Raw genomic sequence first — 26,541 nt, forward strand, 5'->3', positions numbered from 1 at the left:
GCATCAACAAAGAAACCCTGCTGCGGTCACGTTACGTAAAAGCATAAGCCAATCATATTTTCCTTTTGACACATTTAAGCACCGGAGTGTGTGACTAAACTCGCTTTGTCACCCGCTGATTAGAAGAATGCTGTGAGCTATTTGAATCAGTGACGTGATTCAGAAGATACCATCGTTTGCATCGTTTATTGGATTCAGAACAAATATGGAATATAAATTATCAAATGTAGAAAAACACATGTCACGCTGCAAGACTTCCAACCACGTCTGCAACATACAATTATGTTGCTTTCAGTGGTATAAGTGAAAAGTCATTTCATGTCACAGAGCTTAGTTTTAGTAATAACAGGCTATGCGCATTCTGTAAGGTGCTTCAGCAGGGAAAACAAGTCGAGCTGCACCCCCGCACACAAAGCCCCCACCCAACACGCACACACCACACTCACACAAAGTGAACTACGATATATGATTACAAAGAAGAATAAGTTTAATATTAAATGTGCTTTTACAAATGCAATGCTAAATTCAAAGATAAGAATCAATCATCATTTGCTATAAAAAGGTGTGTGTGTGTGTGTGTGTGTGTGTGTGTGTGTGTGTGTGTGTGTGTGTGTGTGTGTGTGTGTGTGTGTGTGTGTGTGACGCTCTAGTTAAAGTCCAGTCAGGGAGGCTGTTCTTTTGCATGCTTATTCCTGCAACTTATGTCTCAAGCCATCCTGCATTCACTCCTCTCAAGCGCGCGCGCGCGCACTGTCACGGTTCACTGGCACACATGAATAAAGCAGAGCTGTCATTGATGTTGTCTGTTACACGTGAACTTTTCCTTCTGACGAGTCAAAATGTCTCCTGTGAAAAAAGCTTCTCTCCACTATGACCTTAAAAACAGCCACATCAGTCACAGGCGTCATGCAAAATTCTGAGGAGGGGGACACAATTAGAGGAGGGGGCATGAGAGGAAAAAAGAGAGGAAAAAAAAATGATGTAATTTCCTACAATTTAACATATTTATTCAACAACTTTAAAACTTCACTGAACTCTCACTTTCCATCAGGGTAAATATTTTATATTTATTTTGAGCTTTTCATGTCAATTATTTCAGCTGTTGTGGTTATGTTAATATTGAAAATTATTCTTTTTCACTCCCTTCTACTGTAGCTTCTACACAGCTGCCACTATTCTTGAAAAAGAGCTACATTTTGTTTGCTTCACCCAAAAATTTAAGGAGCATAAGTTCACATAGAAAGACTATTTCAACAACGCAAAAATAAGACAAGACATAGACAATAAAGCCACAGATGAATCAGCTGTATATGCACTTATCTTTACCTGCTTCACACAGATCAATAACTTTTTATAGTTAAGTGTATATGGCTATTTGCAAAAACAAACATACACGGATAGCAATGACAATGATGCATTGTGCTCCAGTACACACCCCCTGAGCCAATAGCAGCTAACCCAGCAGCTTGAAGCACACACCCACCCATCAGTGAGCAGTATCTGCTAGGCCGGTTGGAGTTGAAAGGTACATCCGTGATGGCTATTTTGCCTGTGTTTATATGACTGTGGCATTTAACAGAGTTATTTATTTCTGTAGTTCATTAAAAGAACCAGTCTTCTCATGACTACCCTTCTCCTAACGCTCACCCCCCTGCAGCTGTCAGGCAGTACAGAATTTCAAAAAGTCCCCCTTCATAAACCCTCAAACTGCCTACTGCATGCTTTTAGATGAAGTCAGGAACCTTCAGTACATCCTGAAGAAAGCCAACTGCATCACAATATCAACCTACAGTCATAAAGGGTAAAGAAGGCAAGATACATAGGTTTGTCAGTACACATTGTCTGTGGTTATAAGGTGTGGTTGGAGCTGTTATCACACCAGTGAGGTAAACATACTGTATAGATATCAGCTCCAACCTGTGTATGACTCTGAGATGACAGTTCATGCAGTCATTTACATTAAACTGTACTATTGAGCCGATTGGGCATTGACCGTGGGAGTGATCTTTGTGTCACACTTGAAAATGTTGAGCTGATTCGTTGGAAGGGTCGCCTCACCTTTGAGAGCCAAGTGGTTGAGATCATTCAAATCAACCAATGACACGAGTTTTAAACATTATCAATGTGAGGAAGTCGTGTAGGTCAGCAGCAATGTGAAGAAAGGTCTCTTCCTACACAGTGAGGCGTATCTGTCGTTAGCGTGCCGCAGTGAGGTTTTCTACTCAATATTCTCCTTCCATGGACTGAGGTTAAAGGCAGGGATGTTCCTACATTTAGTAAACTTGGATATGGTTGTGTATTGGAAGGGCTGTTCTGGTATTTCAGTGATACCAGTGTTGTCACAGATGATACGGGAAAGTGACGTCTGCTTCAGGGACTCCCTCTGGGCCTCAGTGAAGACTCCCTCGTTCTGCCACCAAAGTCTGAAAGTGACAGTTTGTTAATGTTTTAAAGCGTGGCTACCACAACTATGTCCTCATCTTTAGCTCAGGACAGCCAGTTATAGAGTTTCTGGTCTGCCTCCTGTCTGCTTACCGGTCTCCCTGGCGGATCCTCTGGAATTGAGTGGCAATCAGGCAGGCAAACAGAGGTCCAACTCTTCCTCCACGGACAAATGGCTCAGCCACTCCTCCCAGCCACACATCAATATTGTCAGGTTTGCCGTAGAGATCCAGCAAGCTTTTGGCCAGTTTATCATTTTCCAGCACTTTTGCCAGCTGTCTCTCATTTTGTGGTTGTGACAGCCCGCAGAACTCACGCCATTTGAGGTAGCCTAAGAAGGAGCGCACGGTTTGAAAATCTTGCTGTGATAAAGATGCTGTATGATCTGAAATGTCTGCAGGCAAAATTCTAGAGACATAAGACAGAAAGTAGATCGAAAGATTAAATCAGAGTAATACCAGGAAGTGCATGGTCTCTGCCTCGCTGCATGTTGAGAGAGGCCAGATCCAGCGCCAACTCGGTGGAGAATTCAAACAGCCGTTCCCTCAGCTCATCATGCATCATACGATCCTGCGTGTTCAGCTTGGCCTTGCGACCCACCAGCCCTCTCAGGATTGGGTCCAAACCACCTGAGAAGCACATGAGATAGGAGCAATTTAAGTTAGACCATATTAAGACTTAGTGTAGTTACATTTTTATATTAATATCAAATTAACTTATGCCTACTAATGCTGGGGATCCCCCTGAGAATTATGACCCCATTCACATTCTTGCATTGAGGAACTAAACAGGCTCTGACTTCCTGAAATGGATGGGTTGCATGGATAGTAATCCTTGATCAGTGCTAGTATATGTACAGTATATCGTAGCTTGAAGCGGTTGCATCTGATTGTTCTGGAGTCTTTCTGTCCACTATGTGGTACAGTGCTTAAAACAATCTTGGCCATACCCTCAAAGACGATCCTCCACGGTGTGAAGAAGGCTCTGTGCAGCAGTGGGCTGGGGTAGTCATGGTGCTCCTGGTACTTCTCATCAAGGCGAAACATGAATGGCTGAACCATCAGATGGGCAAATCGGTAGGCAGCTGTGGCGAACACATTGGAGATGCTGGGGTCCACGTTTTCATCATAACCAGGGTAGGTGGACAGCTGCTTGGCAACGAAGTCTGGACCAACGATGTGGAGTAAATAGTCCCTGAAAGTGAGAACCTGAAAGACAAAAAAGAGTTAAGTGAACCATGCAAGGACATACCATCCAACCCTCATATCATTACTCCATCCCTGCAGTCCATGCAGCCAGGCCCCTCTCTGACCTGGAAGTATCCTCCCATGATCTTTCGAGCCTCCTGGTAAAGTCTCTCTCCGCCCCAGAGAGGATTGAGTTTGGCCAGAGCACGTGCCAGTCGGTTGTGTTCACGCAGCATCAGTGTGTGTAAAGAGGTCAGACCAATGTTCTCATTGGATCGCTCATCACCTGGGAAACAAAGCAGACGACAGCCTTTAATACTGCCAGTTAAAGGTTTCCTTACCTACATTGTAAGCTCTGCTGACTATGACAACTACAGTGTGTCATAAATTGACTGTCTTCAAAAAGATCATACTTGAGATCCAATAACTTGAATATGTATAAAATGAAACTGCTGTAAGCACCGTATAATTCTGAGATTAAAAGATGCTGCCACCCACCAGCCACAAAGCAGGGCACCTCCTGAGCATTAACGTCATTAGTGATGCGAGCTCGTGTGGCACACATGTTGACACTCATGTTGCTGAAGGGCAGGAGCTCACGGCCGTTGTCAGTGAACTTTGTGTTGACCCTCAACAGGCCCTCATCTGAGGAGAGGTTCCGCAGTAAGATAGCCTTGGTATCGTCTGCACCGTACACCTGGCCCACATCGATGAAAGCTGTGAGAGAGTTCATCTGCTCGCGGACAGTGCTCGCACCAAAGATGTGGCCTGTGTTGCCAGAACCACAAGCTGCTGCAGAGCGGAAGAAGGGTATGCACTTCTCTGAGTTTCTGCCAAAGCGGGGGTCTTGCCTGGGAATCTGTTTGGACAGGAGACAGTTGGCGTTCTGTGTTTATGTATGTTTGAGCTTTAGATGTGTTGTCTGTTCTTGTCTAACGTAATGACACTGACCTCAATGGGGAAGCAAGGCTCTGTGCGCTCACAGCTCTTGTCACAGTCAATACCGTTGCTGAACGAGCGGATGACGGGAGAGTGAGGAGTGAAGGTCAGGTCGTGGTCGGTCCACTGGCCGAAGATTGTCACCAGGTGAGTGTAGAGTGGGTCGTTCTCCACTCTGTAGTCTGCTATGCGAAGAATCTGGTTGGACACTTCTCTCACCTGCAGACAATGAGCACCTTGATGAAAATACTACAAGTGAGGAAATACCTTAAGTATCACTGCAGATGTGATTTGACACTATCACTGTATATTGTTCAGTACTATTGGTTTTCTCCACCTCCTCATGAGCTCAGTTTCTATGCATACATAGTGTACTTGATAAAGAATATATAAATGTGGTACCAAAGGAAGAATTCGTCTGTTGACTCTCCATCTAGGGTCCCAGCCTTTAGGCAGGGAGATTCCATCCTGGTACTCGGCAGGGAGCCAGCGGGTGAAAGGTGTGTTGGAGGATCCCCAGCGGGTGTTTTTTCTTGGGAAAAAGAAAAAAATAATCCTTTATTTTTCTTTGTCCCTGTCTGTTCCAAGGACAAATGTTAGCACTCCGACTATCCACTCGCCACAGGGGCAAAACATGTAAGCAGTCATTTTACTGTAGACATGCTTGTCGCTGGTTTGTCCATTAATCTTAAACTTAGCGGCTACCTCACCTGTTGTTGCAGATGCTGCTTATCGTGCGAAACTTGTCTAAGCTGGGAGTCGTCTTGCAAGGAGGGACACGACGTCGGGCAGAGCAGCCCGTCAGGTCAGCAATGACCCGCAGATCCTCCTCCGAGATGAAATCTGATTAACGGAGGCAAAGAATAGACATCTTAGCTTTGACTTGAAGCTACTTTATGAAAATTCAAAGAATATATTGTGGATACACACCTGTGGCATTGATGGAGCGTTTTTGATGTCTTTCCAAAGACCTCTTGATCAGTTTCACGGCAACATGCATGTAGTCAGCAGAACGCACGGCAAGACGGGTTTGCCCAAGGGGCTGCTTCAACAACCGCAGGACGTCTGAAGGACTGGCTGAATTCCTCCTCACACGTTCAATGCTCCTGTTGTGTAAACACGCAAGATTCATGAGCACTTAGATGCTTTGGATGCCATATAACTTGCAGTTTGAACGTATTTCATATATTCGTGTTATGCCTTTTCTCGTTTGTCACTGCAGAATGTGTGCAGGAGTTCAGCAGGTTTGTGCACTCACTCTCTTCTGGAGTACTCATAAGCCGAGTCCACCGTGTCCTTGGCTTCAATCACAGCTTTTTCAATGGCACTTCTGCTCAAACGTGTTTCTGAAGGCAAAAACATGTTTCAGTCAGTCTGCTCTCTGAGGTCTTAAACACCCTCCAGTCACCTCTCACAGTTAACGTTTTTCAAAAGATCACTGAAGTTGACTTGGTAGTCTGCACGTGTACAATATCAATTCAGTAATTTCAGCATATTTTTAATATACAGTACGTTAAAACTCATATATTCATCTGTGGTCTTCCTTTTACTTTTTTATCTAAATGAAAAAACAAATGATAGCAGGAAACTATTCTATACACACTTAAGTGATTTCATTTAGTTTGATCATACTCACCAGCATCCACATGGCTTTGCAAACACAGGCAAAGACCTGCAGCCATCAGGCAAAAAATCCACTTCATCTCTGTTGTGAACACTGATCAAATAACCAACTTTCCTTTCAAATAAATTCTAAATATACGTGTAAGATAGTCAAGAAGCTTGTCCACAGTAGCTGTGTTGTCCTGCAAGTAGCAGTTTGATCCTCCAGCTGCAGTCAGGAACTGGTGTCTCGATGACCAACTTGCCATCTATATATACAGTATTTTCTGTGGCACAACACACCCCTTGGCAATCCCTGGGGTGTCTTTGAGCAAGTATCAGTGGAAATTAGCATGTCGTTTAACAGGAAACTAAAAACCTGCACAGCCTAGCACTCCAACAACTTATAAATAAAATGCTTTCAGATAAAAGACTTCCATGATTCTTCTCTGTGAGCAGAGGTGATGTTTGTCCACTGCAGCCTTTTCCTCCAAGACAAGCAATCACTTGCTCACATGGACTCATTTTGAGAAGCAGCTCATTTATTGTGAGTGCATAACGTGGCGTCTCTGGCCAACATCTGCTCACATATGTCAAGGTGAAGATTCTGCCCAGTGCCCCACAGTTTCTGTCATAATCCTGATATCTACACCTACAACACATCCCAGGTACTTTACTAAAGATTTGTACCGGGACAGAATCAACAAAAGAAAACACAGAGATATCACAAACCTCCACACCAGGAAGTTGTAATTAATCTGTTCCAGTTGATCCAGACCTCTGCTGCCTGAGGGCAGAGGAGAACACAAAGCAGGCTTAAAATCTGCATAACAGCTATTGCATTTTTTATTCTATTACTGTTGTTTAAAGCTCTACATGCCGAGATTAGTAACTGTAAATGTTTTAACGCATGAAGGCGGGCCCCTAAAGTTCTTTGCAATTAGCTCTTTCTGTTAATTGTTTTTCTGCAGGGCACGATTAAAACCTTAAGTGAAGCAGCTTTTAGCCCTTTTGCTCCAAGCTGTTGAACAGCCTGCTCAAGGACCTGAAAGCAACTCTCCCGTCTGTGTAAAAGTAAACTTACACTGACCTTGATAGCATGCTATCCTATTTGTTTTTTGTTTTTTTGTTTTTTTTAACCCACCTTTTTGTTTTAACTATTTGTATTTTTGGACATTTGAATTTAAGCAGCACAAACTATTTATTTACTATTTACTAGACTATTTATTCCTATCTTGCACTGCACTGTAACTTCCATTTCCTCATTTTATCATTGTTATTCATTATTAGACGAGACAAGTGATGAAGTAAAGTTAATTGTTTATTATGACAGTTGATATGTGAAAATGAAGTCTTATCAGAGAGTCTTTGGTGCTTGGACTCCACAGGGAGATTTGGTAATTGAGGAGCATCTCAGCAGCAGCAAGATAAATCCCCCCACGGAGTCCAGACGCTGGTGGTGGTTTTGGCTGATGACTCTGCTGAGACCGATGAAATGATAAAGCCGATGAATCTGCAAAGAGAGAAAAACATATTTAAAAAGAATGAAGGTGTGTCGCTGTGTTACTGGATAGATGTGACCAGTTCATGAGAACAGCTGGTATCTCAGATGACAGCTGAGTGAGCACGCTTGAGAGGAGTGAATGCAGGATGGCTTGAGATATAAGTTGCAGGACTAAGCATGCAAAAGAACAGCCTCCCTGACTCCTTAACTAGAGCGTCACACACACAAATATACAGCGGCATGCAAAAGTTTGGGTACAAACTGACCTGATTTCTGAACAGCATAGAGTTAAAGATGGCTTATATCTTTAACATTTTAAACAAGATGACATTTTATTTATCTTTTACAGTTTCAAAATTATTTTTAAAAAAGGAAAAGGGCCAGAAGCAAACTTTCTGTTTGTATTATGTTCAGTATTTAGTAACCCGCCCGTTGTCCAGTATCACAGCTTATCAAGGCTTTTTTCAGCCAGCTAAGACTCTTACGGTTCTTGCTCAGGGGATTTTCAGTCTTTCTTCCTGGTCTGTGAGATTCTTGCATGCAGTGCTCTTTTCAGGTCTTTCCACAGATTTGCGATAATGTTTAGGTCATGGGACTGTGGGCATCCTGGCAAAAGTAGTAGTCCATTGTGGATTTTGAGGTCCGTTCTGAGGTCCGTCTTATTATCCAGTTGTAGAGCCATCATTTTTTCAGCTTTTATACAGAGGGTGAGATGTTTGGCTCTAGAAATTGATGGTATCTAATTGAATTTCACATCACTTGGTCCTTCCTAATAATGATTGTGAACAAGCCACAGCCCAAACAAGTTGATTAAGGTCAGAGATTTTGGTAAAATCTATCTGAGAGCTAAAATCTTTCTGGGGTGCCCAGACTTTTGTGTGGTGCTCCTTTCCTTTTTTCCCCTCTAACATTGTACAAAATGAAAATAATTCACTAATCATGCTTAAAATGTTAAAGACAATGTTTCATCTTTGACGTCTGGAGATCAGTCCATCTTCTACTTATTTAATAATAGGTTCACAGGTTATTTCCCCATTCTGAACATGGTCTACTACACATTAACAGGCTGCCTAAAAGCCAAAGCATTAAATCCTAAACAATAGACAGAACTGTTTGGGCATTCATCCAAGCATGTAGCCTCTCTGGTTTTGTCGCTTAACTGCATGACGAGCCAGTGATTTAAAAAAAAATAAAATAAAAAAAATCAGTCTATCTATGTGCATGTCACCTAAACTGTGACAAAAATAATATTAGGACAACGAAAACAGTGTCAGCTGTATGTAAAAAGTCATGCTGTAGTGTGGACTCAGTGGTGGCATAATGCTAGAATATTTATGGTTAGAGTTAGTACAAACTATGTAGAATAATTATCAGAGTTTATTTATGTTATTTTATTAATGCGTCCTTCCAAATGGAATTAAAATGTTGTTGTCTTTGTGCATTGGTAATGTGATCGTAAGTATGTACTGACAGCGTTCAGTAGTGCTGGAAAAAGACAAGAGGTTTCCACATGACATAATTACAGGTTTTTGTATTAGTCACTGTGTGATTTTCCCTGGTGTCTTCATACCTGCTAAACAATAGCAAAACAACTTGAGTAATGAACTAATTTCAAAATGCTGAACATTTGCTTTGAATCAAAGTTGTCAAGTTGCAGGCCTGTAACTGACAGTGTGTTGTATGTAGGTGGACATGTCTCAGCTGTTCGACGTGTCTCTCCGCTGGAATGGAAAACATGAAGACTGCATGACATTCAGCGCTGCATGGAACTTTTTGTTTCACTAGACAGCTTCTGAATGAGGAGCAGTGATTCACACTCACTTCATCACTTCAGTTTTGTAAAGGGTAGATCATAAATTAAAAAAACTAATAAAACAGGAGAATATCCTGTAGCCATTAACTAGACTGAACTCACTAGCTCTACCATATACAGCTTCTCAGCCATCCAATATTGATTATGTGTCTTTTTGGCTTTAGACAAGGCAAAACTTTCCCCAGTATGTACGCAACAGTCATCTACTGTAAGCAAACTTAAACATACATGAGCAGAAAAATGTTTTTAATGAGGCTGCATTTCATCCTACGTCATCTGCTTCTGATTTATTTCTAAACGTACAAAATGACTTCATGCAGTGTTCAGCTAAGATAAGTGGTTGGTGGCTCCAGCTGCATGTTCACCATAGAGATGTGGGAGTATTATTGATCTTCTTATCTGTAACTCTGACAAGAAAGCACATTTGCAACGGTCCTTTGAACAAACCAAACTCAATGCCCTAAAAAAAGATGGCAACCCTTTACAAATTGTTATCAATGCAGTATTTTCACATATTTCAACTTGCATCTGCAACAATTATGGCAATTTTTTTGCGCACCATTAAGTCTTATTAACAAGCAGACAGAGTGAAAAACAACTGGCTGTGTGGTGGATTCTTTGGTATCGTAACACACCTCATCAGGCAGAATATCTTTTAGGCTTTATCTTAGATGCAGAATATCTCTCAGATTTTAGCTGGTTTACATGCAGACATTCTCCTCAGAGTCCACCCTTGGAGTTTGGTTATTTAATCTAGTCTATTTGGAACCAGGTCAGGTACAAGTGACTCAGTCAGGCCTTCTAAAGTTTTCTACAGAAGTGGCAGATAAAAAGAAACTGAGCGGCCGGTAGAAATGATTCCATCTGAATAATTTCAGATTTTGTTTGGAGCGATTACAAAGTAAACGGTGAAGGTAAACTGTAGACATCAGCCACTGCACATAGCAGACAAAGGAATTTCAAGGCAGTTTGCCAATTTGTTAATCTTACACAACTGTCTGCACATCTGTCTGGTGTGGATGTCTACTGATAAGGTAGCGTGCGTGCGTGCGTGCGTGCGTGCGTGCGTGCGTGCGTGCGTGCGTGCGTGCGTGCGTGGGTGTGTGTGTGTGACAGTACTAATATTAATATATTATATATATTATTATAATATATATTATAACAGCGCGAGCACAGCTTTCATGTAGACCAATACATTGTCAAAAAAAATGAAAACATTGTTTCATTCTTTAATATTATTCTTAATATTGTATAAACAGTATTTAAAATGTTTTTAAAAAAAAAAACATCTATTTTACTTTGTTTATAGGAAATATGTGAGTGAATTTAAAACTTGCTGTCTTGCCAGACACTGAATCTTTTACATAAGTCATTCCAGCCAGCGCCTACGGCCTGTGTGTGACGAAGGATACTTTTGCTGCTGAATACCTCAGTGACAACAAGACTGAGCCAGCAGGTTGGTTTGTATTAGGTTTGCCCAAAATAGTGCTCCTATTACTCCTATTACTCAGCCAAGCAAGAGTAATCCTTGCTTGGCTGGTGATTGTATCCAACCTGCACCCACAGCTGAATGCAGCAGAACGGCCTCTGACAAAACTGAGCGCTGACATTTGTTGTATTTTATGGGATTTTAAGTGAGTCTGTTGGGGCAGCTGTGGCTCAAGAGGTGGAGACGGCCATCTGAGAGGTTGGTGGTTTGATCCCCACACTCCTATCCATCTGTCCAAGTGTCCTCGGGCAAGACACTGAATTGTCCCAGCCACTGGGGGAGCCAGTGCATTCCTAATTACCAGTCCCAAGCCCAGATAAGTGAGGGATGTGTGGATGTGGATCTCCATACCCGCTCTGCCAGTGAGCGGACAATCAGCTGTGGCTCCCTCCAATGGGGAGCAGTGGAAAGGAGAGGAAGATGAAGAAGGATTTCGTGTGTACCTGCGAAGCAGGTTTGCTCACCTTGTTTCTAGCATTGAACCTTTAAGCATTGCAATACAAACAACATTTTCAGTCCAGCTGAGCCTGGAAAACAATGCCTGAGACACAAAGTTCAGTTTGGGTGGAGTGCAATTTCACCCTGTTTGACATTTAAAGATATTATGTAATCCTGTGACATCTGGCAAACATATGTGTTTGTGTTTTAACATTTAGCATTGAGAACAAAAAGATTCTGGCTTGTAAAAATAATAATAATAATAATCATTCCCTTATTAAAGATGATGTGCTCGAGAACAAATCTGTATATTCGTGAATCTGAATGAATTTGTGATATTTCAGAGTCAGAGTTCAATGAACACAGGAGTTTGATTTGCTGGCACAGCGCCGTGAAACAAGAACATCCATCCATTTGCTATGCTGCTTATCCCTTTCGGGGTCGCGGGGGAACCAGAGCCTATCTCGGCTGTGCAGCGGGGAGGCGGGGGTGGGGTACATCCTGGACCGGTCGCCAGTCAATCACAGGGCAACATATACAGACATACAACCATTCACACTCACACTCACACCTAGGGGCAATTTTACAGTCATCAATTAACCTAATGAGCATGTTTTCGGTCTGTGGGAGGAAGCCGGAGTGCCCGGAGTGCCCGGAGAGAACCCACGCATGCACGGGAAGAACATGCAAACTTCACACAGAAAGGCCTGACCCGGGAATCGAACAAGCGACCTTCTTGCTGTGAGGCACGCGCACTACCTGCTGCGCCACCGTGCAGCCCAGAAACAAGAACATTAAAAATTAAAAGATGAAGTTAAAAGTTAAAGAGTTACATATTCTAAGACCTTAATACGCTTGAGAATAATGAAATATGCGACACGATGCTACAGACTGTATGCTGTTTGGCATTTATTTTTCAACCACTTGAAAATGCAGATAATGATCAAACTGAACATGTTTCCTTTGACAGACAAACTCCCATTTAAGACTCCAACAATGTTATCTTAGTTTCTTTACAAGCATCTAACTTCCAAGTCTCTCTCTTACTGTATGTCACCACATTGCCTGCACAAGGAAGCAACAGCGGGGGACAGTCTGGGTGTCTCTGGTCAGACAGCTGACTGGTCATTCCGGCAAACACTTGAAGTGACTGAAAAGAACTGAGTAAACATGAGGAATGCACGAGGAAATCAAAGATGCCAAACTAGAAAAGTCACTTGGAATTTCCTCAAAAGTGAAAAGTAAGTTTGTTTGCGTGTGTGCATGTGCCCCATGGTGCTCATGTGACTTACATATGAACTCTGTCTTTTGTGCAGGGTTATCACACCTTCGCCATTGTCCTCTTTTGTCTCTTCTGCATGCTTCTCTCTGGTACGCTTCAGATGGAATGGGAAAATCTGCTAGTTTATAGTGTTTCCTCATTTTTGACCCTATCTGCCTTCATCCGCTTCATCCAGTACTTTCAAAAGACTGGCAAGCTGCTTGTTTGCTTTTTAAAATTAGTAATAGTAATGATAGTAATGTAATGTTAATGTCACTAATAACCTGCTAGCGCTGTGTTGCTGGCAAGGACAAAGCTGCTAAATTGTGAAGAGAGACCCACATTTGTTTTGTTTTGTCTGTTTGCAAAATGATCCTGTCCAAAAACATTTCCATGCAGGTTCATATAATTATACTTTGTGTATGACGTTATTTTGCAAAACATATACAAATGATTTTATCTTAAAATTTCTGGAATTCATTCCATTCTTATTCAGTTTGCAAATCTGGCACAGCATGCTGCAAGGTGTCTAGATCATCTTCAAGGCAGGTTTGTTCTCTGTTTCATCTTTAAAGAGGGAAATACTTTGGATTATGCAGAGCTTTTGCAGAGTTAAGGCACGTACTTGTGCAATGAACTGTCAGTCTGTGACTACAGGTCAGGCCTGACAAACACACCCATGAGTGAGTGGTGTCAAATGCCTCCAGAGAGAGTTGTACATGTTGCAAGCTGGACAAAATTCTGAAGTAATAGTTCATCCTGTCAAGTGATTTGCTCTTTTCTTTAAGAACCTGTAGGGTGTTTCAGCGTTCATTCTAAAAATAAAAAGTAAAAATAAAAGGAAAAGAGAGAAGAAAAGAGAAACCTCTGAGGTCATCTCTGATAATATTGACATTTTAGCTGCCAAGAGAAAGCATGAGTAATGAGTAAGAAATACTGACTCATCACTGCGATTATTATCACTGTGTTCATCCAACACAAAAACATTTCACTGCAAACTTTCATTAATCCTTAAATTAGGACTATTATGAAGTGTGTTGATCAGGGCATTGACCCAGTGAAGCTGGTTGTCAGCTTTCACTCACACAAACAAACAGGTGCATAGTTGATGATGATGATAATGATGATTTATACAGTTTTCATTTAAATATTATTTTGATTCATTCATATTTCTATTAGAATAGGTGCTGTTGTGCTTTAAATTAATGTGTCTGAAATGCTGTTTTCTGCAACTCTGAGTCCCAAAAATTTGAGATGCTGTTTAAAACATGAATGGAACAGAATGTGATCATTTGTTAATATTTTTGACATATGCTCAACTGAAAACGGTACAGAGAGAATATATTTAATGCTTTTTCTCATTAGCTTCATTGATTTGTGTAAATATAAACTTATTCTGGATTTGATGCATTTGTTTGGAACAATCCACAGGTAAACAGGTCCACTGGTAACAGGTGAGAGTATCATGATTGGGTATGAAAGGGGCATCTCTGAAGGCTGTCGTTCACAAGTAAGGATGGAGTGAGGTTCACCGTTTTGTGAACACAAGACTGTATGAAGGAAATTACAACAACACTTAATTAGAGGAATCAGGGATGTTGGTAAATGGACTAATTAATGTAACTAATCACATAAACTCAAAGTGATGTGATAATTTCTTAATAATGCACAAAAGTGACTCATAATACATTCTGCATTAATTCATGCATTAGTGGCACATTAGTTTAAAATGTACTTTGTACCCTGATTATAGTGTTACCTAAAACTGAGAGCTGCTGTTTTATCTGTGCAAAGGTGCAATGAGCAAGAGGACAGATACATGTGTGTGAACATGTATCACACTTCTTTCAAATGTCTGACAATGCTGCCGTTGATTATGAAATTAGAAATTTGACAGTTAAACTTTATTTTATCACACTGCCACTTATTCCTGTTTATTTTTTCTTTAAGTGCAATCATACACTGGAATTCTGCTGAACATTAAAGCACAGACTCACCCGTCCAGTCAAGTCTCTGCAAACCCTGATGACCCAGTGACACACTCCAAATAAAATAAATAGCTGCATATGTTTGTACTTTGGGCATGTTGTTATGTGTGTGTCTCAGGTGAGATGCCCCTTTCGTGTAATATAGTGCAGAACATGTAAACAAGGCTCTCCAGAGATAATCCAATCAACAGTACTATTGTGTGTGATTGCAATCCAATCTGAATTCATCACTGACAGCATGAGATCTGAAGGACTTTTTTTTTTATTATATCAATATTTTTAATGGATTGAATATTTTAAAGGAAGGCTGTAAACGCTAACACCCATTGCAAGTATTTAATATTAAAGCTAAACTCTCAGTCTCTTGGCCTTCACGAGGGCAAATGTTTGACAAAAGGAAATCTCAAGGGTTTTAATGACATCAAATAGAGCACACCTGTGCCTTCTCATGCAAGTGCACGTGGGAAACGCAGTTCACCACTGTAGATCCCTAATACAGAGGATGCTCCACAGATACAACACATCACAAAAACTGAAGAAAAATCTATTAGCGACATATCAGATGATTCATTAATACATGCAAGGTAGATCCCTGCTGCACTCCCTGCACAGGAAGCTCCCTGTAGAGGCCTGCCTGGAGGAGATGAGCGGCTTGTCACTATGGTGCAAGGCCAGCAATCGCTTACTGAACGTCGGCAAAACCAAAGAGCTGCTTGTGGATCTATGGTGGAAGCAGAAGACTAACTGCACAACCCTGATCATTTTCAAGACTCATGTGGAGGGTGAGCACCTTTAAGAGCCTGGAAGCTTACCTCACTGAGAGCCTGACATGGTCCACATGCAGATGTCTTATAGAGCTTAAGAGGCATCTCTGGGGGGTCCTAAAGGCCCTCTACTTTGCATTATGACGGGGGGGTATCAGCAGCTTGTCTCTGACATGCTGTTAGAAAATAAATAAAGTTGAATTTCTCTGCCCATCATAGGATGGTGAACTCTGACCCTCAGCCCTGTTTTGCACATTGTCCTCGTGAATCTTTTGCATTGCCCAGCACATTGCATACTTTCACCTGTGGCTGTGTACATTATAATTATCATTTTTATCCCTGAAATACTTTCCCAATGCTTATTTGTCAGCCTCAGTGAGTATGCCTGTATTTGAGAGCACATACTGCTTGTGTATTTGTCAAATAAAATCTTCAGACTTACATCTAATAATGCTTTTAAGGAACAACAGTCTGTAAGGAGTCGAACCAGCTCAAACACTGTGTTTTTCCTCTGCTCTGCTGCCATCTACTGGTCTCTTCAGAAGCTTTCATCAGCTTGCAGGTGTGAAGCTGGCAGATCGCTTGCTGTTAAACTACCTTCAATCTGTGCTTTGGACATTCAAACTTCAGATATGTTCAGCAAGGAGTCAAACACTCCAGCAAGACTAAATTTCAGTTGGCCTACATATTTGATCTAGAGTAGTAAAACAACAACTACTACTACTACTACTACTACTACTACTACTACTGTTATTTTTAAGAAAAGTTTCATTTCATACAGTTTGTGTAGAATACAGGTAGTATCAGGTGATCGGATGTGAGTTTATCCACTTGTAGCCTGTATTTACATATAAAGTAGAGGCGTATCAAACAAATGTAGAGCTTCTTTCACTTTGGCTAATAATTACCTTGATATCTTGGTTTTTATTGGCTCCACAGCGCCTGCGCATTCCATCTGACGCTGTGATTGGTTGTGACGATCAAACTGCATTTCCGGTGCGACCCAAGTGACAGCACGGATGTTATTATAGACGAAATCATCTGCGCTTCACATCGTTTTCTGCTCCGTCACATCATGTCAGCCTCCGGTTTTATGCTGCTCATTCTGGCGGTGTCCCTGTGGCCCGGTAAGACGAAGATTTACTGCATCATCGTCAGCTGACTGCTGTCAAACATCATGTGTTCCCGCATTAATGATGGATTAATGGCAGCTTATGACAATGGTGCCGTTATGTTTTGATCGATGGCAAAATGTTTCATATTTTTCTTCTTTTCTTTCTGTCTGGCGATTGAAGGAGACTGCAGGTTCATCCTGGATCCTTTCAAACACAGTTCTCTGGTGAGCCTTTTTGTCAAAAAGCCAACATACCAACACACACACACACACACACACACACACACACACACACACACACACACACACACACACACACACACACACACACACACTCATTAACAGCTTTTTGCACATGTGCATTTGTGTGTTTAAACTAGAATAGTCAGTGCATTTATTAATTATAGTTGACGGTGTCAAAAGTATTGATATTGATCCAGTGTTTTTTGACATCATGGGCTCTGTTTTCGATGCGGCGCAGGCGCGGCGCAGAGTCAGGTCCGCTTCGCCGATGGGGCGCGGCGGCGCAGACTTTGGTATTTACGTGCACTGCGCTGCCGGCGCATCTCCTCTCCCTTCTCATCTCAGTCCCACCCAGCGGCGCAACTCGGAGGAGAGAGGGGAGAAGGCGTGGAGTGGGTTTGACACAGCCGAGTCCAATCTTCACCAATCACACCAGCTCCTCGCCTCACCTTTAAAAACGCCGCTGGCGAGGCGCATGGCAAGTTTCCAGGATGACTGAGCCCGCGAAGGAAAGTGTCCGACGCCCAAACTTCTCCCAGGAGGAGACTGACGTCACTCATGTCTAAATATGAGGTCCTTAGATGGTAAATCCTCAGCCTCCTCCTCCTCCTCCTCCTCCTCCTCCTCCTCCTCCTCCTCAAAGCAATGATTAGATGATATCTTTGTAGATAATGTTAAGCATTACTATGCTTACATTTGTATTTGGAATGAAATGATGTGGGTAATAGCGGACAACAATCATCACTTACGTTTTTTCCGTGTGTCTGTCTCTCTGTCTCTCGAGTGCTCTGAGATAGATGCAGTATATATGCTCTGTAGGATGCCACGGCTGTTTCTGGTTGGCACAGCGACGTTAATGGATTAGTTTGCGTCCCTGTTTCACCTGTGTACATTCGGTCAGGTTGAGTGACCATTACGCGTGCCGAACGCGCTTGCAATGTGGTCAGATGAGATACTGATCAAAAAATATAACTTTAGGTCTGACTTTATGTGCTGACTTGTGGCTGTTGCTGATTATTGATCGCAGTGAAATGCCAGACACTGTGGAAACCTGCCTGTGAGGTATTGGCGTGGGCGCACGACTCCGCCGGTTTACGGAAATCCACTTGCCCAGCGGTGCGCTGCTGGCGCACAGAGTTGACCAGGTCTGGGGTGGCGAGCTTTCAGCGCACTTTTACGCGGCTGACGTGGTCCGAAATTGACCGAAAATACAAATCCGCCGGTTGATTATGCCGACACCTCCCCCTACTGCGCCGTAACGCCCATCCTGGTGCACCTCTGTGCGCCTCAGTTTACCAAAATACCAGGTACGCTGTGCGCCTGCACGAAAATACCACTGCGTGGGGTGCACACCAGCACTGTGTGCAGGTTGTTAATAAAAAAGAAAAAAATATAGTCAGTGTTTGATTATCTCCTTGTGGTTTCTCCCTGTTAGACTGTGGACATGTGCTCAGAATGCAGCCAGATCGTCCAGCTGTCTGGCAACATGATTTCCAGCAGAGACACGAAGGTGAGGATGTTGTTGACGCACTCACTGCACAGTTCACTTTACTTTCACTTCACTCTACTGACCACACGGGCTGGGTTTGTGGAATTGTCAGGGTGTCGAAATTTAACGTTTTACTTATTTTGGGTGTGTCTCTTTGTGCAGAAAAACACATTAAACTGCTTTCAACCCCAATATAGCCAACACACCAGCTACTGTTCCTTTGCAGGTGACTGTATATGAATCCTTGCACGCTCTGTGCCAACGCCTCCCAGAACAGCAGGCATCAGACTGTGTGTCACAGGTGAAGGCATATTTGCCAAAAGTCCTGCAGCAAACATCTGGTCGCCTGGTGAGTTTAGCCTCTATTTGAGCTTCTTTACAAGAATAAACACTTAGGCCTTCAGTGTTCACCTTTAACACAAGATAATATGCATTTTTGTAGGACCCAGGAGGGGCTTGTGTGGTTTTTGGACTTTGTGCTGCACACAAGGAGGAGGAACTGCTGAAACTTCCCCACTATGCCACCAGTGAAAACAAACCCAGCTCTGCCCTCGGGACAGCCACCAACACCAATGTGAGTATGAGGAAGCAGAGGTGGATGTTAAAATGGAAACTGGAATGAATTCCTTCGTGAAATGGCTTTCTGACCAGCTAATCCTCTCTCTAGGAGCTGTCCACCCCAACATGCACACTGTGTTTGTTTATCATCAAGAAACTGGAGACCCTGTTGCCCACAAACATGACTGAGGTGACTTTTCGTTTTACTTCAGGCACATATCCCTCACCATGCATCACATTCACGTGAACGTGAACATGTCTTTGTTTCCCTGCAGGATGCTTTGATGAAGATCATGGGAGAAGTCTGTGATCTTGTACCAGAGAGCTACAAGGAGCAATGTGATGACTTTGTTGCCAAATATGGCACACAGATAGTCGAATTCCTCCTATCGTCAGCTGCACCTCATACAATATGCACTCTTCTGCACCTGTGTTTGTTCAAGGAACGGACGGCTCCAGGTCAGCAACATTTTTAAAATGAATACGTCTGGCTGTCGTTTGTTGGTTTGTTTGATCTGAACCTCACACTTCCACACACCATGATAACGCTCTGATGATTACACAGTGGTGATCCTCACCCCGGAGTGCGAGTCGTGCCGCGCGCTGCTTGTGCTGGGCCTACTTCACTTGAGTCCCAACTACACCAAACACGTGACCCCCTCTTTCCTTCAGGACGTGTGTGCCCATCACCCCACTGCCATCCACAAGGTCGGACCCTCAGCTAACACTGAACGTCCCTCAGTGCTCCCAGCTAACAAAATGCTTCTGAGAAAAGTGACTGTAAAATACAAAAGATGAAAAACTTTGTAACTCTCGTGCTCTTTTCAGTGTGAGGATTTCATCAGAGCCCATGGGTCCCAAATGCAGAAGATTTTAGAAGACCAGATGGACGATCCATATCCTTGTATAGTAAGAAAAAGCTCTTTTAAAAACACTCGTGTGTCTGACTGGAGGGACAAACTTTTATATCTGCATCTTTATTAAGAGGAGTTGTTTGCAGTAAATGGTATAAATCAACAAGCCAGGGTTGAAATTAGCGCACTGGTTGACATTAATTGTAGCATCACTTGCAGCAGCACACTTCTTTTGGTGATTAAAAGATGTACAAATATTAGCTGATTTACTAATATAAGTTATAGTGATGGGTATGATGAGCCCTTGTCCACACAGCGCTGCTTATGAACACGGCGTGGCCAGCTGAATGCTCATGAACACATATCATTCTTTGGTCTGGTTGATTTTCTCAGGATCTTTTGTCCCGTCTGTCCTGCAGAGAGCCGGTCTGTGCATTGCCTCTCACCAAGTGAGGCCGCTGGGAAAAGATCCTTGTATTTGGGGACCAAGCTACTTTTGCAGAGACATTCTGATTGCTCAGATGTGTGGTGTAAGTGAAAATCAAGTCAGTTTTTGGCAGTTTAGCAGATAAAAGTGTTGCACAGGTGAGTCCCGTTATCTGAAAGTTACATGGAACAACATGCGTGATGTTTTTGGGTGGAACGGCGGAAACACCGTCACTCACAGCTAGAAGGTCCCGTGTCCTCGACCACGCCTTCGGTGCCTGCTGCTCAAGGAAAAAGGGCATTTCTGTGTGGAGTTTGCATGTTCTCCTCGTGCTCACCTGGGGTATCCTCCATAAAAAACCCACTAAAAACATGCAAGACCACCTGACCACCTGCATCACCACCTGACCAATGGTGACGGAAAGGAACTGGGTCCCCGGGCACCGCTGTCGGCTGGCAGCCCACCGCTCCTGGTCTCCGGTGGAGGAAGGACATTCCTGGATGGGCCAAACGCGGAGAAATAATTTCACAAAGCATGGCGTGTGCATGTAGTGTGTTCATGTGATGTAGTGATAAAAAAAAAAAAAGAGTACGTTTCTTCTTCTTTTCACTTGAACCTTCTTCTGCAGTAATGACCACACAAATGATCACATCCCGAGAGAGATTTTTCACATCTATCAAATCTGACCCTGACCTGCTCTGAATTACTTTAAATTACACTGGACTCAAATATCAAAAACATTAAATGCAGTTATGTAATGTACTGATGTGATTTTGTGGATAATGCTTTTTTCCTGTGTTTTATTTGCAGAACCAAGCCTTCTGTAAAAGATACGTGTGGAAGGAGTGAAGCAGACTGCGGCTCTGAAAGCTGGTGCTCGCACATATTTACAAATGTATCATCACACGGATCAACTTTGAATGGTTTTAAAAATGTAATGCACTGATCAACTTTTCATCTCTCATATGCTATTTCAGTCAATCAGCCATAAATATTCATCATGAAATTCTCTGGTTTGCATGAAGTGTCACAAGACTGAGGCCAGGATTCAGTCTGAATCATCAGTTTCTGCTGGGGTTTTGTGAACAGCGTCATTCAATATACCGACTGTCAGATGTGTTCTTATGAATGTAGAAATATCCAAAAAACGTTGTCCATCATTACATAAGATGAGCTCTCAGTATGTATTAAAGGTTAACTGGACAACTGGCTATTGAATAAAGCTACAGAGCGGTTTCTTCTGTTATCTTATTGCTGCTATATGATCCCTGATGCAGTTAACCACACACACACACACACACACACATTCAAAGATTTGTCATTAAACTTGAACAGAGACACATATCCTGGAGCTTGTTTATTTAGAAACTTCCACAGAGTAAAAAGATAAAACAGTGAAAAAAAACACACATTTACATTTATTTTTTTGTGGCTATGAAGAAAAAAGTCCTGGTGGTCTCCTGCTGCTCTCATTCTATATTCTGTTGTTACTTTCAATCACTTAAATACTCAGTTCACTTCCAAAACAGTGATTCCATTTGCAGTGAGGTCAATCCAGACACACTCACACCCCTGTGTGGTTGTTTGTGTCATCGTCACTCTCTTGTCTCTTCCAGATCTAGGAGGGAAAAAAAAAAAAAAGATTTGTTTCCAAAATGAGCGCTAAGCAAATTGTAGGACTCCTTGTTAGGTTCAAAGACCAGTTTTACTTTGAATGATTTAAAACTGCAGTCTGGTATGAAATAAGATTCAAAGCAAGAAATTAAAAGGATTCAGTCCTCTACTAAGTTTAAAAGTTTCAGAGGGTGACATCCACTGTCACTGTTACTGTGACTGCATGTCTGTCTCTCTGTCTCTGTCTCTGTCTCTCTCTCTCTCTCTGACTGCTTTTCTTTCTGTCTGTCTGTCTGTCTGTCTGTCTGTCTCACTCTCTCTCTCTTGCTCTTCCTCTCTCACCCAACCGGTCGAGGCAGATGGCCGCCCACCCAGAGTCTGGTTCTGCTCGAGGTTTCTGCCTGTTAAAAGGAAGTTTTTCCTCGCCACTGTCGCCAAGTGCTTGCTCATGGGGGAATTGTTGGTTTCTTTGTAGATAAAAGAGCTTGGTCTGTACCAGCTCTATATGGAAAGTGTCCTGAGACAACTTCTGTTGTGATTTGGCGCTATACAAATAAAATTGAATTGAATTGAATTGAATTAAAGCCTCTGAAATCAGCAAAATCACCAATGAAACACCAGATTAATTAAATTTTACTCCTCTTACGAATTACACTTTTATATGAATGTGCTTACAAAAAGGTCAGTCGTGTGTGAGGAAAAATAATATTTTATATGATGTTTTATGCACAGTATCTGATCAGAAGGGAAACTGAATGTTGTAAATAGTAATACTGGCCATTTTTATTTATTTATTTCATATCACTACTGTTGATCGCACAGGTTACAGTAAAAATACTCTCAGTAGTCTGTGTCATAATCAGAAGCTGTGACTGTGTGTAGATTTGTCTGTGAGTGCCCTGTGAATGTCATCAGATGAAAGGTGATGAATGCTTTATGTCATTTCATGTTGCATAAGAAAGGTGTGGAGCCAAAGCACTGCAACATTTTAAAGACAGAATGAGTGGGAGGACTTGCCTGGATGTAGGCCTCTGACAGTGTAATCATCTGGGGGAGAATATCAGTCACCTGCAGATCCTGCATCTCATACCACTTCCCAGTTCCCTGATAAAACATAAAGACAGATTATGACTGACGATGTCTGAGACAACATTTCAACTCATAATAAGAAACACTGGCTTGGTCAAAACACATCTTAATGCATTTGTTAGGATTGTTTGTCATAATACCACCAGAAATCAGGAAACTTTCAGAAATGACCTACGTGATGCAGAACATGTATTCTGTACGCTCCTTCGGTAGGTTTCCCATCATGCACTACATTGGCAACGAGGTTATAAGTTGTGTTCTTCTCTGTTGCTTGAGCTTCTTCTGTCAAGTACTCACGAAGGTCTACGTTCCTGTTGAATTGACACCGTGAACAAGTGTACATTTATACTGAGGACAAAATACATACAGCCTTGACATCACTTCTCACGGGAGTCACCATTCATTACTATTATCAACATGCACTTCATGGTTCTGTCAGGTACCATGATGCAAACTGCGTATTTCGTCTTACAGTACACAAAGAGGACTTACGTGATAGGAAAGTTGACGATCGTGGGGTTCTTTTCCACAAAGAAGTTGTTCTTGGTGAATCTTTTGATGCAAAAGATGAGGTACGGAGGCAGTTTGGTCAGCTGAAACCTCTTGAGAAAATTCTCTTTGTAGGTTTTATATTCCTGAATGTAAATGAGACAGGAAAGTGTGCACAGACATTTTAACAATTAATTTAATCTTCATCATCATCATTCAACACCACATTTTTTCTCTAAAGATTTCTGCACTGCAACACCGCTTTCACGAACCTTCTCAAATTTTCTTTTATTTTGCATATTATTTGTAAGACAACACAACGTGAATGAATCAGTACCTTCTCTGTGCTGCCACTGAACTTTCCCAGGATGTTGAAGAGAGGGACCTGCGGGATTATAAGCTGCTCCTTCTCATCCTTGTACAGTGGAGCTGTTGGGAGGTCAAGGGTCAGAAACAGGAAGGTAGACTCGGACATCTGCTCCTGGTACTCCTCTGTAACAAGCAATGCCTCTTTCTCCTCTGGTAGCTGGAAATTACAAATACAAAATTATACAAGTAAACCATTAGTTGACATTTTTAAATGTGTCACAATCTCCAAAAAAACTTTGCTCAGGGCATTTGAACATTATTTATGAATAAACATGAGTGATTATATTAGTCAGACTATTCATATTCTTACTTACTTACTTACTGCCCATTTTGCCTCCTGGCAAGTAGGTCTATTCTATTCTATTCTAGATGACATTTAATGATTTAATAACACAAGCAGGAAACTCACTAAATCTGGGTGTGGAAGTTTCTTGGAGAAGATCCGCATGGAGCCTTGAAATGCTTTTGTAATGATTGCTATGATGGCACAAAGACAAATCAGAACAGGTTAATTCACCTTTGCTAACTGTAAACTAAATTCAACCTCAGAAAAAGAAAAAGTAGAAACAGATTTAACATTTGATTTAAAACTGTATGAATGTTTTCTCTGGCTTTACCATTAATGTCCCCAATACCCAAAATATCACATTAAAGTTATTTTTGTATATATTATGGCCTAACAATTATGGATAAAACTCCTCTGATTCGCCTCCTACTCACATGGTTTTTTCTTTGTGCCACCAAGAGCACCATGCAGTGCATTCAAGAACCACGTCATGAAGTCCACAGCATCTCCTGCACAACAGAAAACAATCAATCAACACCACAACGAAGTCTCCACAGGGCAAGATGCATTAAAAGCCTACTTGAGATCTGGAATACATAGTGTGGTACACTGCTCAAGCTTCTGGCAAATAAAGCATTACCTTGCTTGGTAATTTGGAAGTTCTTCTTGCTGCACAGAACCACAGCCTGCAGCATCTCATGGGGAGACACGTGGGCCTTGAAGTTTCTTGGATTCCAAAGTTTGCGCATCAGCTCACCAAATCTCTGCACCAAGAGGAACATGATGTCCCCTGGGGGCCTGCGGATTCCCCTGTAGTTTTCCTCCTCCAGGAAGTAGTTTCGCAAAGGCGGAACATTGGAAAAAGCCTGGGAAGAAAGGCCATATATCAAACGATTGGGAGTGTTTAAAAAGTTTTTGATCAAGTCTAAATAAGGTCCACTTTTGCAGCTTTTCATACCTGTAACACTACATTGGCATAGTCATTGGCTTTGATGTTGTTGAGGCCTACAATGCCTGGCAGGTAGGTTGTACCATCATAGGCCCGGTACAGTTTACCCTGCTTGTCCAGCCCTGCAATGTGCTGCTTGGTGAAAGTTGGCTTCAACACATACTGCAGAGAAAATGAGAAAGTGTCAAAAATTATTAACACAAAAATACCATAAAGTACTTTTGGCTCAATTCCTTAATAATGACAATGTGATACTTCAACTTCGTGTTTGTGTAATATGATTTAACTTGTGCCGTCACTTTATGATGCATTCACAGACAAAAAAAATAAGAACACTTTATTACTTGACTGTGATGCAAAGTTTAAGAACATCAGATGACTTTACTACATCTACATCTAAACTACATCTAAACTCCACCTACAACATTCAGTGTTGGATCTAAGTTGCTTTTTTAATAGATGGTGCTGAACATGAAAATCAATTCACTGTTTTAGAACAAAAGTTTACTGTTAATATGCCATGAGTCTGTGACACCATGGTGTTACTTACAGTGATGTCTTCTAGTGAAGAGTCAATGATCTCGTAGTTGTCTGGCAGGCAGTAAAACTTGAGAGTGTGCAGATTCAGGAACACATGATGGGTAAACTGCACACTGTGAGTGTAAGCATGGGACTTCAGACCTCTACCTACGAGCAAGCACACATGATTAAATTTGACCAGGCACAACACGGTGAGGGATCCCTGGATAAACGTCAGATAATTCACATACCTTGAAAGTATTTCCCACATATAAGGCAGGCATAGACATTGATGTGTGAGAGAGAGATGGAACAGAGTTTCTCAAAGTCGAAGTCCAGCACACTCCTGGTGGAGAAACAGACAACACTGCGAATCAGCTGCAGAGCAGTAGAGGACAGGGCTAACTAGCATTTAGCACCGACATTAGCTATACACATTCAACTTCATCTTGCCTGTTAATAGTGTCAAGGTAAGGGCAGTGACGGCTTCTCCGGTCTTCTACTACACGTCCTCTGCTTATTTTGGTAGCAACTGCAACATAAAATGAAACAAGACAAACAAGAGTTTAATTATACTAACACTAATGTAAGCTAAAGGTGCTAGCTCACCTAGCGTTGATAGTGTTCGGAGATGATGGATTTGATACACAGTGAACTAGAAGCACGGTACATTTGTTTTAGCCAGCTGTAACGACACAGTAGTAGTATTTATTGACCCGAGTGTGACTGGACCGACCCGCACCAAAATCGAACGCACTGTCATCTGGCTTCTAGTAGCATTAGCTACCGGCTAACAAAACGTAGGACAGGCGTTAACGTTAGAAGTAAATATTCTTACCGCCGTCTTCGTTGTCATCATCGTCAACCTCAGGCTCTCTTTCTCGCTTTAGAGAAACCATTACAACGGTTAGCTTGGAAGCTCAATCTCAAAACAACAGAGACTGCAACTTTATTTGGGAGAGATGAATGGGTCAAGCACCGTGCACGTCGAAACTCGCGGCCACTGTGCGTCGCAACTACGAAGTAGCAGACTAAAACCTAACCCGGAGTTTGAAGCTAGCTACACTGGTCCTTGAGCTGTTCTATGCCAAACCAATGTGATATCTTGCTGATT

At 42.1% G+C, this 26,541-nt stretch overlaps 3 protein-coding genes across 5 annotated transcripts; 1 reads left to right on the forward strand and 2 right to left on the reverse strand.

The window, feature by feature from the left end:
* Window positions 1-2,218: 2,218 nt before the first annotated feature.
* Window positions 2,219-6,271, reverse strand: LOC139332412 (eosinophil peroxidase-like). The gene is made up of 12 exons (XM_070964348.1): window positions 6,205-6,271; window positions 5,827-5,914; window positions 5,499-5,674; window positions 5,279-5,411; window positions 4,971-5,100; window positions 4,581-4,787; window positions 4,128-4,488; window positions 3,755-3,915; window positions 3,392-3,650; window positions 2,901-3,071; window positions 2,536-2,773; window positions 2,219-2,423 (listed from the first exon to the last, which is right to left on the reverse strand). Exons 1-12 carry the CDS (start codon window positions 6,269-6,271, stop codon window positions 2,219-2,221), a joined length of 2,196 nt encoding a protein of 731 aa, XP_070820449.1.
* A 10,144-nt stretch (window positions 6,272-16,415) lies between these two features.
* sftpbb (surfactant protein Bb) lies at window positions 16,416-21,354 on the forward strand. 3 transcript variants are annotated; one of them, XM_070964373.1, is made up of 12 exons: window positions 16,419-16,554; window positions 16,723-16,766; window positions 18,220-18,294; window positions 18,500-18,622; window positions 18,716-18,847; window positions 18,941-19,021; window positions 19,107-19,290; window positions 19,397-19,539; window positions 19,660-19,740; window positions 20,105-20,215; window positions 20,923-20,985; window positions 21,090-21,354. In XM_070964373.1, exons 1-11 carry the CDS (start codon window positions 16,503-16,505, stop codon window positions 20,959-20,961), a joined length of 1,065 nt encoding a protein of 354 aa, XP_070820474.1. In that variant the 5' UTR covers window positions 16,419-16,502; the 3' UTR covers window positions 20,962-20,985; window positions 21,090-21,354. The 3 variants fall into 3 exon arrangements, with proteins under 3 accessions (XP_070820473.1, XP_070820474.1, XP_070820472.1); XM_070964372.1 differs by having other exon boundaries at window positions 16,416-16,554; window positions 20,923-21,354; XM_070964371.1 differs by having other exon boundaries at window positions 20,105-21,354.
* Window positions 21,355-21,456: 102 nt separating this feature from the next.
* Window positions 21,457-26,436, reverse strand: usp39 (ubiquitin specific peptidase 39). Its single transcript, XM_070964370.1, has 13 exons — window positions 26,266-26,436; window positions 25,881-25,959; window positions 25,679-25,773; window positions 25,459-25,595; window positions 24,918-25,070; window positions 24,600-24,825; window positions 24,394-24,468; window positions 24,083-24,150; window positions 23,642-23,830; window positions 23,308-23,450; window positions 22,991-23,126; window positions 22,744-22,830; window positions 21,457-21,730 (listed from the first exon to the last, which is right to left on the reverse strand). The coding sequence occupies exons 1-13, from the start codon at window positions 26,324-26,326 to the stop codon at window positions 21,677-21,679; spliced, it is 1,503 nt and encodes a 500-aa protein (XP_070820471.1). The 5' UTR covers window positions 26,327-26,436; the 3' UTR covers window positions 21,457-21,676.
* Window positions 26,437-26,541: the final 105 nt, after the last annotated feature.

Source organism: Chaetodon trifascialis, chromosome 6 (genome assembly GCF_039877785.1).
Source record: "Chaetodon trifascialis isolate fChaTrf1 chromosome 6, fChaTrf1.hap1, whole genome shotgun sequence".
NCBI lineage: Eukaryota > Metazoa > Chordata > Actinopteri > Chaetodontiformes > Chaetodontidae > Chaetodon > Chaetodon trifascialis.

Excerpts from the sequence above, each read along its gene's own strand:
- LOC139332412 (XM_070964348.1), bottom strand. The coding sequence starts at position 6,271 with ATGAAGTGGATTTTTTGCCTGATGGCTGCAGGTCTTTGCCTGTGTTTG. Across the intron at positions 3,916-4,127 it reads GGTGCCCTGCTTTGTGGCTG|GTGATGAGCGATCCAATGAG; the intron begins GTGGGTGGCAGC and ends TTTGTTTCCCAG. Across the intron at positions 2,424-2,535 it reads AGGATCCGCCAGGGAGACCG|ACTTTGGTGGCAGAACGAGG; the intron begins GTAAGCAGACAG and ends TGTCACTTTCAG.
- sftpbb (XM_070964371.1), top strand. The coding sequence starts at position 16,503 with ATGTCAGCCTCCGGTTTTATGCTGCTCATTCTGGCGGTGTCCCTGTGG. Across the intron at positions 16,555-16,722 it reads GGCGGTGTCCCTGTGGCCCG|GAGACTGCAGGTTCATCCTG; the intron begins GTAAGACGAAGA and ends TGGCGATTGAAG. Across the intron at positions 16,767-18,219 it reads CTTTCAAACACAGTTCTCTG|ACTGTGGACATGTGCTCAGA; the intron begins GTGAGCCTTTTT and ends TCTCCCTGTTAG.
- usp39 (XM_070964370.1), bottom strand. The coding sequence starts at position 26,326 with ATGGTTTCTCTAAAGCGAGAAAGAGAGCCTGAGGTTGACGATGATGAC. Across the intron at positions 23,831-24,082 it reads AACTTCCACACCCAGATTTA|CTACCAGAGGAGAAAGAGGC; the intron begins GTGAGTTTCCTG and ends TGTAATTTCCAG. Across the intron at positions 23,127-23,307 it reads ATCGTCAACTTTCCTATCAC|GAACGTAGACCTTCGTGAGT; the intron begins GTAAGTCCTCTT and ends TCAATTCAACAG.